This window comes from Solenopsis invicta, chromosome 3 (assembly GCF_016802725.1).
Source record: "Solenopsis invicta isolate M01_SB chromosome 3, UNIL_Sinv_3.0, whole genome shotgun sequence".
In the NCBI taxonomy this organism is placed as follows: domain Eukaryota; kingdom Metazoa; phylum Arthropoda; class Insecta; order Hymenoptera; family Formicidae; genus Solenopsis; species Solenopsis invicta.
The window spans coordinates 30,365,358-30,379,155 of NC_052666.1; the positions used below are offsets into that span (position 1 = coordinate 30,365,358).

At 30.4% G+C, this 13,798-nt stretch overlaps 2 protein-coding genes across 2 annotated transcripts; one reads left to right on the forward strand and one right to left on the reverse strand.

Moving 5' to 3' along the window:
• Positions 1–728: 728 nt before the first annotated feature.
• LOC105204563 (proton-coupled folate transporter) lies at positions 729–4,974 on the reverse strand. The gene is made up of 7 exons (XM_011173685.3): positions 4,676–4,974; positions 4,190–4,280; positions 3,867–4,127; positions 2,719–3,068; positions 2,166–2,442; positions 1,779–1,961; positions 729–1,133 (listed from the first exon to the last, which is right to left on the reverse strand). The coding sequence occupies exons 2-7, from the start codon at positions 4,272–4,274 to the stop codon at positions 901–903; spliced, it is 1,389 nt and encodes a 462-aa protein (XP_011171987.1). The 5' UTR covers positions 4,275–4,280; positions 4,676–4,974; the 3' UTR covers positions 729–900.
• A 1,094-nt stretch (positions 4,975–6,068) lies between these two features.
• LOC105204691 (aldehyde dehydrogenase, dimeric NADP-preferring) lies at positions 6,069–13,494 on the forward strand. The gene is made up of 11 exons (XM_011173880.3): positions 6,069–6,655; positions 9,055–9,089; positions 9,278–9,421; positions 9,508–9,603; positions 9,727–9,948; positions 10,525–10,688; positions 11,047–11,277; positions 11,401–11,601; positions 11,880–11,995; positions 12,931–13,066; positions 13,182–13,494. The coding sequence occupies exons 1-11, from the start codon at positions 6,640–6,642 to the stop codon at positions 13,351–13,353; spliced, it is 1,533 nt and encodes a 510-aa protein (XP_011172182.2). The 5' UTR covers positions 6,069–6,639; the 3' UTR covers positions 13,354–13,494.
• The last annotated feature ends 304 nt before the right edge of the window (positions 13,495–13,798 follow it).

Sequence of the window (13,798 nt, forward strand, 5' to 3'; positions counted from 1 at the left end):
TTGTTAATTAATTTTTTAAATAAACAATAAGGGCCGTCATCGCTTCGGTCGCTACTCCGTCGTTTTATGCTCATTGAGAGATGTGTCTGTGATTTTTTTCAACTCTCTACGGATATGCGTATGCCTTGGCTGCTACTCGAGTGATATTGTTAAATAATTTTTTAAATAAACAATAAGAGCCGTCATCGCTTCGGTCGCTACTCCGTCGTTTTATGCTCATTGAGAGATGTGTCTGTGATTTTTTTCAACTCTCTACGGATATGCGTACGTCTTTGGCTGCTATTCAGTGAAATTGTTAATTAATTTTTTAAATAAACAATAAGGGCCGTCATCGCTTCGGTCGCTACTTCGTCGTTTTATGCTCATTGAGAGATGTGTCTGTGATTTTTTTTGACTCTCTACGGGTATGCGTTTGTCTTTGGTATTTACTGTTATCATATCTAACTGTTAAATAATTAGTTTATTTTATTTTATTACTAATACAATGGTTTGTCTTTGAAATAATGGCGTATCTGTTATTACTTTGAGCGTAACATTGGCTAACAATTGTTTTTTTGTAATTCTAATCACTTTTTATTTACGGGGCCCCGGCACCTTATTCGTCCCTGGCTGGCTGCTAGGTCTGGCTGCCAGCTTCACGCTCATACACATCTTATACTATAAATATAATGTACCAATATCGTAAAATCATAAAAATAGACTGCACGTTATTCGTAATAATAAGAATATTTTAAAAATTGCATGATTTTTATTCACAGATATATACATATATAAAAATACACAATATAAAAATTTCATATATGTTTATTATTAGGAAAAATATAAAAATATTGTCTTTTTACATTTAGTTAATCACTTGGTTTATATCCTGTGGATATATCTTGTACTTGTTTTTCCTTGTTAAGATATCAATGAGTCATTATCCTCATTTAATGGCGCAAAAGGCACTATGGTTTTTCTGATCTGAATAGATATCAATATCATAATAGTTATGACGTAAAATACTGCTGATAAAAACCACACTGGTAGAGGGTATATAGGCGGCATATAGTGGGAGTAAAGAAATGTATACAGAGAAGCTGCCGCGAATGGTAACAGTGCCTCCACAGACGTAGCCACGGAAAAAACCTTTCCTGTTGAAATAAACATATTTTAAAATACATAATAATTCTTTGCAAGATGTAAGTAACGCAAGTATTTTAGAAAAATATAGTAGACAATCGAATAAATATAGCGATCGTTTTTCATACGTGACATTACTTCTCTGCCAATGTAAATTAATTTTAATTTCGATTTCACTTGTTATGTTTTTTTTCTAATCTAATATATATATATATATTGGTGAGGAAAGACATTCAAGTACTTAATCTAGTATAATCCTAAATTTTCATTCTTCTTTTATAATTGAAGATTTTCTTACGAAAACTAAACAAATCGCAGTTATGGCGTCAAATCATTGTTAATCAGTAGCGTCACATTGTTAACAATTTTGTTCAAATCCAAAATCAAGAAGCAGAAAATATAAATTATAAATAGGTAGTAAATATAAAATTCCCATAAGATTAAAATCCAGAGAATTTTTTCTTATTTAAACAGTCTTCAAGATATTAATCAAATCTTACAATTTGGCTGTTATATGTTTGAAGAAAAATTATCATATTTACACAATAAACACTTTGATAATGAGTTTTTCATTATTTGAAAATTTCACTTTTTGAACTTGTTTGAAAATCCTTCAATTATATTCATATATATTAAAAGGCAAAGCCTGTTTTTACCTGTGTCCTGCGTAGGTACTGCCTTTGATAATATGGCACGTATCATCGGTCGAGATATGTCGCTAAAAATTCCTAAAACCACTGATAAATACATATGCCAAGACTGCCATGTAAAGGCACGTGTCAAAGTACTACCGAGAGACGATGTAACAGATATTATAGCAATTACAGCATCCGAAAATCCTGAATCATCGAGTATTTATATTTAATAAATTTATAATAATGTCCATTTTTATCAACATAGAGTAACTATAATCTCAGTTTAACTTCTTATCTTTTTCTAATTCTTAGAGAAAGAAAAAAGTAAATTAAATCGAGATTAAAGTTGATCTACTGATAGAAATGGACACATGTAATGAAGGGTCTCCAGTGTCGCTAAAATGTTACCTGTGTACTTCCGTATTAATTTGATACCAAACATCGTGCCGAACATTCCCAACACAATATCCGTAGCCAGATAGGTGTTATACTTCTCCATAGTCCAGCCAAGTCGCGCGCTCGCGAACAGATATCCGATAGCGAGATAGCCTTCAAAAACAACTAAAAGAAACGCGAGGCAAGCTATACAGCTCCAGACTAATGACCTATTGAATCCGTCTCTCCTTTTGATACACACATCAATGAGGTCCTTTACTACCGTAAAGTCAAATATCTTGCGGATACCCTGTAAAGACAAGCAGAAACTTGTTATTCATTTGGAATGATATTCTTTAATTTATCTTAGGTATATATTTATTATCGAATCTTATTTTAATATCGTTTTGAGTAATATCTTAAGATGTTAATACAGTTCTGTGATATGTTGACGACATTGTAAGACAGTACTTGAGACGATCTTAAACATAAGAATTGGCTATGAATATTAGCCTTAGTGTCTAAAGCCGCATTGTGCGTTTGCTTCTTACAAAAATGACTTAACGAACACTTTGAAAGCACCTACGGAAGTTTGACTCTGTATAGTTTCCGGGACAAAAAATAATACGTATAATGTCGCCAGAATACAGAATATAGTTGAAACGCTCAATACAGTGGTGTAACTGTATGCCTCGAATATCACTGGACCAACGAGTAACCCAACCAGCAAACCGAGTGAGAATAATATCTCCAAGCAGGCTAAATGCCATGCCCGTTCGTTATCGTCCGTTATATCAGTGATATAACACAATGAAGCTAACATCAATATCATCACGCCACCCAAGAAAATAGTAGGAATATAGGCTATAAGGAAATACCAAGGCACAATGTCCCAACTAGCCATTACAGAGAGCAGAAAATAAGTTAAAGATGTACCTGAAAGAATATGAATGTTAAATAAATATCAACTTTTTCTTTTATTCTGTTGAAAATCTTTCTCAGAATTTTTATATGAATTGACTTTTCAGAAATACTGAGAAAGTCTATATCTGATCTTAAAATGTTTCATGTGAATTTTGAAATATTTGAAAAGATTTATGTAAAAAATCTGAGAAATTTTTTTAAAAGTTTATAAAATTATATTAAAATTCTGAAAAATTCTGAGAAAAATTTATTTAATCTTGATGAAAATTTTTCTGAGAATTTTTTATACATTTTTTTAGAATTTTTATATAATCTTAAAAATTTCTCGGAATATCTATAATTTTATTTCTTTTTAGAAAATTTTATACGAATCTTAAAACATTTCAAAATTGATATGTGCGAAATATTTTAAAAAAAGATATTTACTCTTTTAGTATTTCTGAAAAGTGTTCCAATTTGTATAAAAACACTGAAAAAAATTTCGCTAGGACAAGCGCAATTAGAATTATAAAAATTGTAAATAATTGTTTTTTTTCGCTGTACTTTCTAAAATCACTCAATTGCAATAACGATTTGTAAAATTTATTATCTAGTCTGCAGGATTATATTCTTTGATTTACTATTTATCTCTATTATATAATAACAATCAATTATTATATTTCAATAACTTTAATATTTTTAGAATATTCAACATGATATTCAAAATAATTCGGACATTCTAATTATAACATTCAATAATTACTTTCTAAAAGCAAGAAGCGCTTTCTTTTCACAGTTCTACAATGATATTCCTTATAAAAATATGTTTACTTATATATCCTGAAAGCATAACAGGTTTTCTTCCGTGCTTGTCGCTCCACGGTCCCAGAAATAACGACAGGAGTGACGGGGAAATACTCTCCATGAAGGATTTACCCATCACGATCAAGCTCGCGTACGGTTGGACCATGGAATTGATTCTGAGTGCTTCTTTGCTGGTGCTATTGTTATGGAGTATCGAGCACTCCGTTTTGTTTAGTTTCAATGTTGCAGTGCACGTACGAAACACTATCAGATCTGTTAAGACGGTACCTGCAAAAAAAATTGCACATGTACAGCCGTTGTATTAAAACAAAAGACTGGTTTATCATCACCTGACATCGATATGGCGATCAGTAGCAGTACTGCGGGTGGTTGCACGAGTAAATAACGTCTCCATTTCGGGATAGATCGATCCATTATCTTCTATAACGTAAATCAAAAACTAAACACACTCTGCACAATGACGAATGCGCGATAAAACGGTCCGCGAGTGCATTTATTGACACTCAAAGTCGCTATATTTGATGATAATAATAATTAGGAACTGCAGATAACCAAATGCGACGCGATATGTTCGGTGACTGTTGAAGTTTCTTTGTTAGAAAATTGCTCGTTTGTGTACACATGATGATGTTCGTGTGTGTGTCTGCGGTGTAAATGTATACAGATCTTTTCTCGCTTCATCCTGATGTAATCACTTCGGCCTCGAAGTGCAAGAGACCGTCCGTAATGCGGAAAAAAGTTGTCCGTAGCGCGGATTAAATTATGTTAAGTAAAACTGATTTTAAACTTAAATCTGTACGAAACTATAAACTTACGTCAACACACAAAGAAAATCGCAACGTAATATAATGTCACGTGTTACGGATGTTTTTCTGTGGAGAGTCTATAAATTACGATAATATAGCGGACAGTACATTTTGGAACTTGTGCGTATGCGATACGTATGTAGCTACATAATTCACACTATAATTTTCCCAAATTGTCGACAAACAATTGCGCGTTGTAAATATTTTTCTCGTGGAACGTGCATGATAAAAGATAAGACGCATTTGACAGATTCGATCAATCAGCTGACCCCAGCTGATCCATCCTAGCTGACGACACTTCAACGGAGCTTCGAACCATTCTAGTTTTTGTATAAATGTGGATATGTTGGTAATACAGTATTATTAAAGATTTCTACATTACCAACAGCACCCACACCATTCTTGATGATTCCTGCATTACCAACATTCTTAAACAATCTATTTCTATAAATTTTGTATGCATTGGCTGCGGTCCATTTGACACTACAAATGTTTTGAAGCATTTGATAAGAACAAAAAATTTTACAGATTAATCAATCAAAGAATGTTTTAAAGCATTTGTAGCGTCAAGTGTTAATTTATTTATACATTGTATATAAATCAACAAAAGAAATTTTAAGTTAAATTATTACCATGGATGGGAAGTAACGATTCGCAAGTTACAGAAATATACATATATATATATTTAAATATACGTATTTTCTAGGTCATGTTTAATTTAAGAGTAGGAAAGAATCCTAAGCTTCTATCTAACATCAATGTATGATGTTTGCGGTTAACGGTCAACATTATTAATAAGAATGATTTGCAAAATTCATGGCTGAGTCTTTTAGAACTTTTGATATATAATAATAAAATATACCAGACAATATCTGCAAATACATATACAGAGACTCAAAGAACAATTATTATTATTTATATTTTAATTTATCTTTCATCTTTTTCCCAGATACAACACGCACGTTTACAATGTTTTTTAAAACATGCCTGTCGTCACATTTAAAAACAAAAACTCTTAAGTCAATTCAGCCTCTACGTCAATTCGTGTGTAATTAATAATCGACACTGAGATGATTTGTGAAACTCATGTGGTTATCGAGTTTTTCGGAGCGTTCAATGTTGTGCAAAAAAAGAAACTCTATAATAAATAAAAAGGAATAAAATATACGCTTATACATATTCAATCACTCCAGCAGTTTTTTATTTTGTCTTGTGAGTTAATAATTTTCATTTTTTCGTATAAAATTGTATAAGACGTATAAGTAAAATTGTATAAGGCGTATTTTTCGAAAATTGTATAAGGTGTATAAGTAAAAAATTAATAATTTGTAACTTAATTTGGTTAATTGTAAATGCGTTAATTTTTAATTTTAACTAGTTATTTTTGAAACATATAAACTTTAACTTACATATTAACCTTTTTCTAAGATAAAAATTGACTTATGTAACAGAAATTAAAAGAAAATACATTTTTATATAAAAAACAATATTTCTTAGTTATACATATATTCGGTATGAACTTAATTTACAAATAAAATATAAAATTTATTTGATGAGCCATCTTGTAATTATGTGGCAGTGGATTGCGAAGGATGAAAAATTGATATTGTCTAAAAACACGCATATGTCATTGTCATTCTCTCATATCGTCGAGGTAGCTGTTGGTGTCGAATGGTGGACTTTAATCCTGACGACATATTCAATTTTGACAGTACCGATTTTTCATCTTTTGTAATCTACTGCCGTAGTCGGCGCCGTGGGTCTTCCATTCTCCCTCCAGCGTGTTCCGCATTTCGAAGCACGGTGAGACTTTTCTCAGAAAGAATCGAAAAGACACTTTGATTCTACACGTTCATCAGAGAGTTTCGGAGCAGCCTGCTGCAGCTACTTAAGTAAGGAAGTCCTCGTAGTCGTCCAGCTCCGTCGAATCCATTCACATCTCTATCGGAACGTCCACGAGCGTGTCCAGGACCATGCCTTTCTCTAAAAGTAAGATCTATACATTTATAAAATATAGGTAATAAAGATCAATCAATCAATCTACGGTGAGAATCGATTGTTCGCGTAAATCAACGACGTTCACGCGTTACGTCCGGCTTTCTAATCTCTCCGTTCGAAAAGTCGGTCGATCTTGCTGAGCAAGTTTTTGAAATTTACCAATGGTTGTCGCTTAACGGAGAGTCGGAAAGCCGCGCTGCATTTCATGCCGCGTTAATTAATTAAGATATATGTAATATACTTGACACTGCAAATTATCTTGGACAAAACAACGCGTCGTTTAAAATTGGGACGTGAAGCGTCATTAGACTGGTTGTAAACCGAGTTTTATCCTGATTACGTCGTTCCCCCCCTTTTTTTTAAACAAAATTAAGATAAATGTTCTAGTGGCCGGACTTTTAAGAGCTAATCTTGATTAAAAACACGATTTTTTTTATCAAGATAATATATACCTTTTTAATATTTTTTTTATATACATAACAAATATTACACTTTAAATAAAGAAAACAAAAAAAAAATTATTAATTTGTAGTTTATTAAATATTAATAAACTCTTTTGTACATGTAATGTACCAATGTTTGGACTACCTGAAACGTCTGTGTCCCAATGCCTGACCGCAATGTGACAATCAATTTATTGATATTACAAATAAAAAAGAAATAAAAACAATAAAATTAATAACCTAATGTTTATTTAAGTGTAAATAAAAAATATTATTAGTAAAATAATATAATGCAAAATTTCTTTAATTTTGTTTCTTTGTGAGAAACTTCATTTTTTAATCGTCTTTATTGTAGTAAAATTTTTATGTTTTTTAAATAACGTAGTTTTAGGAATACTATTCTAAAGGATTTCAATGCATAATTGCAAAAAACAAACACCGTACGTCACACCGCACGCGGAATCCATTTATGATTTAAATTCAATAACTTTTTAACAAATAATCGCTAATTAATTTTTCAAAAAAAGTTTTAAACTAGAAACATACAGTTATAAACCTGAATAGTCAAATAATTTTTAAGTTTTTTTTCTTTCAAATTACTTGCTTTTATATTTTGAAATTTATCATTTCTTTACAATTTTTTCAAAGTTTTTTGTTTACGGTTTGCATAAAACATTTTTATAAGTTGTGAAAAAATATTTTTTATATTGTGAAAACATTTTTGCGTAAAATGCCGTAAAGCTGACCTTGCTATCATTTTTTCTTTAGTTAGAAAAAATTTATAAAGAAATCAAGTTTAAAAAAATTGTTTTTGCAATATTTAAAAAAATGGATAGTGATGGAAAAGATGGACAATGTAGTCGCTTTCAATGCATCGAGATCCTATAGAAACATATTTCAAAGTTTAAAACACAAGACCCCTTTCTCCTAAATTTTATAAACCTGTAAAATTAAAAAAAAAAGACATTTTCTTGAAAATTTATATTTACAAATATTTAATAACTGTTTCTTTAACATGTGGTTGGCCACTGGGACTTTTACCTTACCGTGAATAATTATCAATGACAAAGTGAATATTGTTCCGTAATTCCGTAAAAGAAGCAATCAAAAAAGATAAAAAATGGCTAAGATTTGCATAATACATAATTTATGTTGTGTTGCATGTCAAGAGAGACATGTTACCTATGCGATTAATATAAGGCCAAAATTATGTTTATTACGATTATACTTGCAAATTAAGAATTCTTGTGTCAAAGCAATATAAATTTTTTTCTGAATGAGGACTATATCCGTGTTTAAATATTTAAACATTTTTTTTTGTTTTTGCGTTTCCACGAGAAAAAACAATGGGAACAGACAATGAGGGCAAGCATCTGGGAATATTTTGCCTTGCACGTAACAGAAGAAATACTAGGAATAGAAGTAAACATTAAATATTAGAAATCAAAATTAGTAATAGAGATTCAACGTAATGGATACGAATAAGCAGGTTTAACTTATGGAATAACTTATTAAAAAATTAAAAATCACATAATTAAAATTAAATTAGGAAAGGCTCTAAAGAAATAAATCAAAATATGAATTAATGCTGTGAGAGCCAACACAAGATGTTCATGTATGAATTAATGTAATTAACAAGCAATTATTAATACAGTACAGATATTCTAATCCTCAGTTTTAGATTATCTTCAGTGTAAAATTACTCCATTCCACTTGCGACAGTTGATGTAATCAAGCTTATGCAGCGCAGATAAAAATATCCTTGTGCTTATAATAAGATGTGTAGATTGACTCGTTGAGCCAATTGATTTAATTTACACAAATGTTATTTAGTATTTAAATTAAGAATAGGTATTTTTTTAATTTTATTGAATATCCTGCGGCATAATAAACAATCGCAACGTCAGCACGTTGAATATTTATAACAAATCATATATTTTGTTTTAGGCAAAACAGACGATAAATCTGTAAATTATCATGAGGTAAGTAAGCCATGAATTGCGTTTATCACATTTCTTTTCCGTATATTCGCCTATATTTCATAATTAAATATACGCTATTAGTTAATTAAAGAAACCAGAGTATTGTCTTCTTCCTGTTATACAAAAGAAAACCATATAATTTGAGGGCTAAATAAAGACGTATATTGTTTACATAAGAATCATTACAGATAGTGGAGCAGTCGAGAGAAACGTTTCGTACGGGTAAAACGTTGCCGTTAGAATGGAGAATTGGACAACTAAAACAGGTTCTACGTATGCTGACGGAAACCTCTCCAGAAGCGGTAAAAGCATTGGCGAAGGATTTGCATAGAGTATGATTTCGTATTATAAGTTGTTTTATCAGTGTACATTGCCTTTCGCATTTAATAATGCTTTTTATTTGATCACACTCTTTCAGTGCAAGTTCGAAACGTTTGCGGCGGAAATAGATTTTTTAACCGAAGAAATCAAACACACGCTCAGGAATATTAAAGAGTGGTCAGCAACAGAGAAGGTAACAGTTACTTGAATACGATTTTTCTGTTACGATAAGAACACATATTTTTTTTATTTCCGTTCATTCAAGCAGCTGTAATAATGCAGAGTGTAAAACATTTAAGATCGTAATATTTCACAGCCGACGAAGCCATGGATGTACCTCTTCGACCAAGTGAAAATCCAAAAAAATCCTTATGGGGTTGTATTAGTCATCGGTGCCTGGAATTATCCTATTGTGCTGACTCTACTACCTATGGTCGGAGCTATCGCGGCTGGAAATTGCGTGATCGTGAAACCTTCCGAGATTGCAGCAGCTTCGGCGAAATATTTATATGAAACCATTCCAAAATATTTCGACACGGTGCGTAAACTTGCTGTTTACATAATTCGTTTACGATCGAAAAATTCGCGAATCGATACATGCGAATAGTTTTCAGCTAGAAAACCTGATTTACATTGATGAAAATTGGTGGACATAATTCTTTTATTTCTCTTAAGAAAATTAGCTTGCTAATGGAAAAGATATGACATTGGAATGAAATTGACTACGTTTAGTAAGAAAAAATAGTTTTGCAACGGTTTTAAGATTCTTTAATATGATCAACCCTTAATTTCTGCTGGATCTAAATGTCTAAAGCAATCGTATTAAAGAATCTTGTTAAAGTTGCTATGCTGCCTTTTATATTGAGCATAACTAATAACTTGAACTTTAGAAGGTGTTTTATTGCATAATGATGACTCATTAAAAATTATATGTTGAGAAATGAACAGACAACTTCGTTTTCTCTTTCTCTTTTTAATTTAATCATGATGTGATAACTAAATATATAAGTTAAAGTTCAAACTATTTTTATATGTTGAACGTTTGGCTCGATTAAAAGAATAATTATTTGAAAAGTATAATAATTGCTTGACTGATCAGGTTTCTTATAAATAGGAATGTTGCCGTGTAATAAAGGGAGGAATCGCAGAAACGACAGAGTTACTCAAGGAGCGTTTTGATTATATCTTTTATACTGGATCCTCTTATGTTGGAAAGATTGTAGGGGCAGCTGCTGCTAAGAATCTCACGCCTGTTACGTTAGAGTTGGGTGGAAAAAAGTATAAACAATATTTAAGTAAAAAAATCTAAAAAATATCTTATTTGCTACAACTACGACATAATTAAAAAAGAAAAAAACGTTTTCTGGTTAAAATGTTTTAAATTATTAAAATTTTATAATATCACTTTTAAATGTGATTTTAATGCAATAATTTGATCTACACTGGTTGTAGAGAAATAAAAGTATTATTAGCTGCTAAGTGTATTAAATTCTCACAAGAAAATTGTCTTTGTTTTTAGCAGATACTTAAAAAAAATGACAATTTTTTTAATTACGTCGTGTAACAAATAAGTGATATGTACAAAATGAAGATTTTTCTTTCGAATGGAGTTCCACTAAACAGCAATAATTTGCAGTCCTCTATATGTCGATAATACCGTGGATATGTCAATGGCAGCAAAACGCATTTTATGGGGTAAATGCTTTAATGTTGGTCAAACTTGTATTGCGCCCGATTATATGTTATGCACACCCGAAGTACAGAATAAATTTATTAAGGCAGCTAAGAAGATCTTACACGAATGGTACGGTGAAAAACCATACGAGAATCCTGACTTGGCACGTATTGTTTCGGAAAAACATTTTCGGTAAGTTTTTCTGTGCAAATACTGTATAATTTTTATTATAGTATTATTAATTATTTATAACATTGATGATTTTAAAAATAATTTGATAAGTTAAATAATAATAATTATTTTTCTTGTATTCAGGCGGCTTGTCAGTTATTTAAATGATAAAAGCCAGATTGCTATTGGTGGCGATGTAATTCCTGCAGAATACTATATTTCGCCTACAATACTTGTCAATGTCAAACCAGATGATCCCATCATGCAAGATGAAATATTCGGGCCGATATTGCCTATAATTAACGTTAATAATGCACGCGAGGCAATTAACTTCATCAGAAAATAGTACGTTATTTGACTGCGGTATTAGCAAGGAATTATGAGAAATAAATAACGTAGTTATTTTCTTCTGAAATATTGCGTGTTTTATAATCTATTGTATTTCTAGAATTGTATCATTTTAATTATCTAAACTCGTATAATCTCGGATAGAAAATTTCACGTGTAGGTATCTAAAAAAAAAAAAACTTGCCGGATAAATTTATATATTCTCTCATGCACTCATATTTTATATTGACAATTTCACTTTTGCGCGAGGAATGATGTAACTTTTTTGTATTTAGTGAATGCCCACTGGCACTGTACATATTTTCCAAGAGCAAGGAGATACAAGATCAAATTATAGACCAAGTCAGCTGCGGAGCAGTGTGCGTCAACGACACCTTATTGCAATATACCAGTGAGTCGGAACTTTACGTGGTGACGGAAGCGTTTTTTACATTAGGCATATTTATTTATATTTAAAAATTTTGATAAAGGAAAAGCTTGTTCTAGAGTCCGTTAAGTCCTTCCACTAAGTTTTCTTTTTTGCAATATTCTGCTTTTGTGTTTCTGATTCATATTTATGAATGCCGGTGATATTAACATGCAGTAGGTAGTTTTTCTTATAGTAATGTATTAAAAGTTTTTTTTAAATCAATTATTTATAATGTGTATATGTATGTCAGCTTTCTTTTTTTTTAAACAGCATTTCACTAACTGTGACTTACTTGTTTCTAACAGAGTATTAGATGTAATTTTTCTATGTTGAATCGCAATTAATAGTTTTTTTATTTAAGTTTTTTTTACTTTTATTCTATTGCTTAATTGTATAATGATACTTTGTGTGAATGTGTGTCTATGCGGGTACGTTAATTCTAAAATGATTTAACAAGTGTTAATGAGAATCATACGCTTACAAACAAATGTTGAGGACGTAGTGCATAAACATAGGGTACAATGTTGCTATCCGTCACTACTATATCTTTAAATTTGTGGAAAGAAGAGCTTGTAAACACAATTTTATTTTCATTATTTATTATTTATGTACTGTTCCATTCTTAACACTTATTATTCTTAACATTTAATCTTAACATTTATTTAAGAATAAATATTTTTATCTTGACCTACTCCTTCATTAAATTTATACATATATTTAACATAACAATTATTGTTTTGTTTATATAATCTTAGATTTATTAACACATAAAATTTTCAGTCCAAACAAAACTGAATAAACAGATAACGAATGAAATTAACAAAGATAATTACATGTAAATATAACAAAAAATATTATCAATTTTTTTCTCTTTGTCATATTGTTCCATGCATTACTATTATTTATTATTTTTTTAGTTGAAACTCTACCTTTTGGAGGAATAGGACACTCCGGTATGGGAGCCTATCATGGAAAATACACGTTCGATACATTCACACATAAGAAAGGTTGTGTGATTCGAAATTATAACAAACTTGGAGAGCATATTGAGATGTAAGCAAATCTTCTTTCATATAATTAGATAATTATACATTTTAAATTGTAGAATATTTTCCTACGTTAGTTAAGACTTTAATTTTCAATATTAAGCAAAAAATATATTTTTCAGGCTACGTTTTCCACCCTACTCTGATCAAAAATTGAATTTATTTAGACAAGTGTCCAAAAGAAAATATTTTTCAATTTTGTCCAGTTTCAAATATAGCCTGTATTTATTTACATTCTGTCTCGGAGTATTTGCCACAATCGGAATTGATGCTGCAAAAAAAGTACTAAAATGATACATTATTCGACAACGATAATTTATTTTTGTATTTGCAAATTTAAGTGGGCTAATAAAGAAGTTTGTTAATCCATTTTTGCATAATATACAAAAATAAATGATCATTGTTAAATAATGTATATGTATATGTATATGTATATGTATATATATGTATATGTATATATATATATTACATATATTTAATATTGATTTATATTTTCATAATTGAGGTAAAGAGAAATTGTATATATAACTGCGTGCGCTTAAAACAAATTTCAAATTTCCGAATTTCTTTATCTAACTTACGTAACTCACTTTTTGTGAATAATATTTAAGTATTGTTAAATGTTCATAAAATAATTTTATGTTACATCACTATGTGTTACTTCACATACTTTTAATCGGTCAGTAACGGAATAATCAAGTACTGCACGAGGTGACAGGAAGCATAAAAGAACAAATAC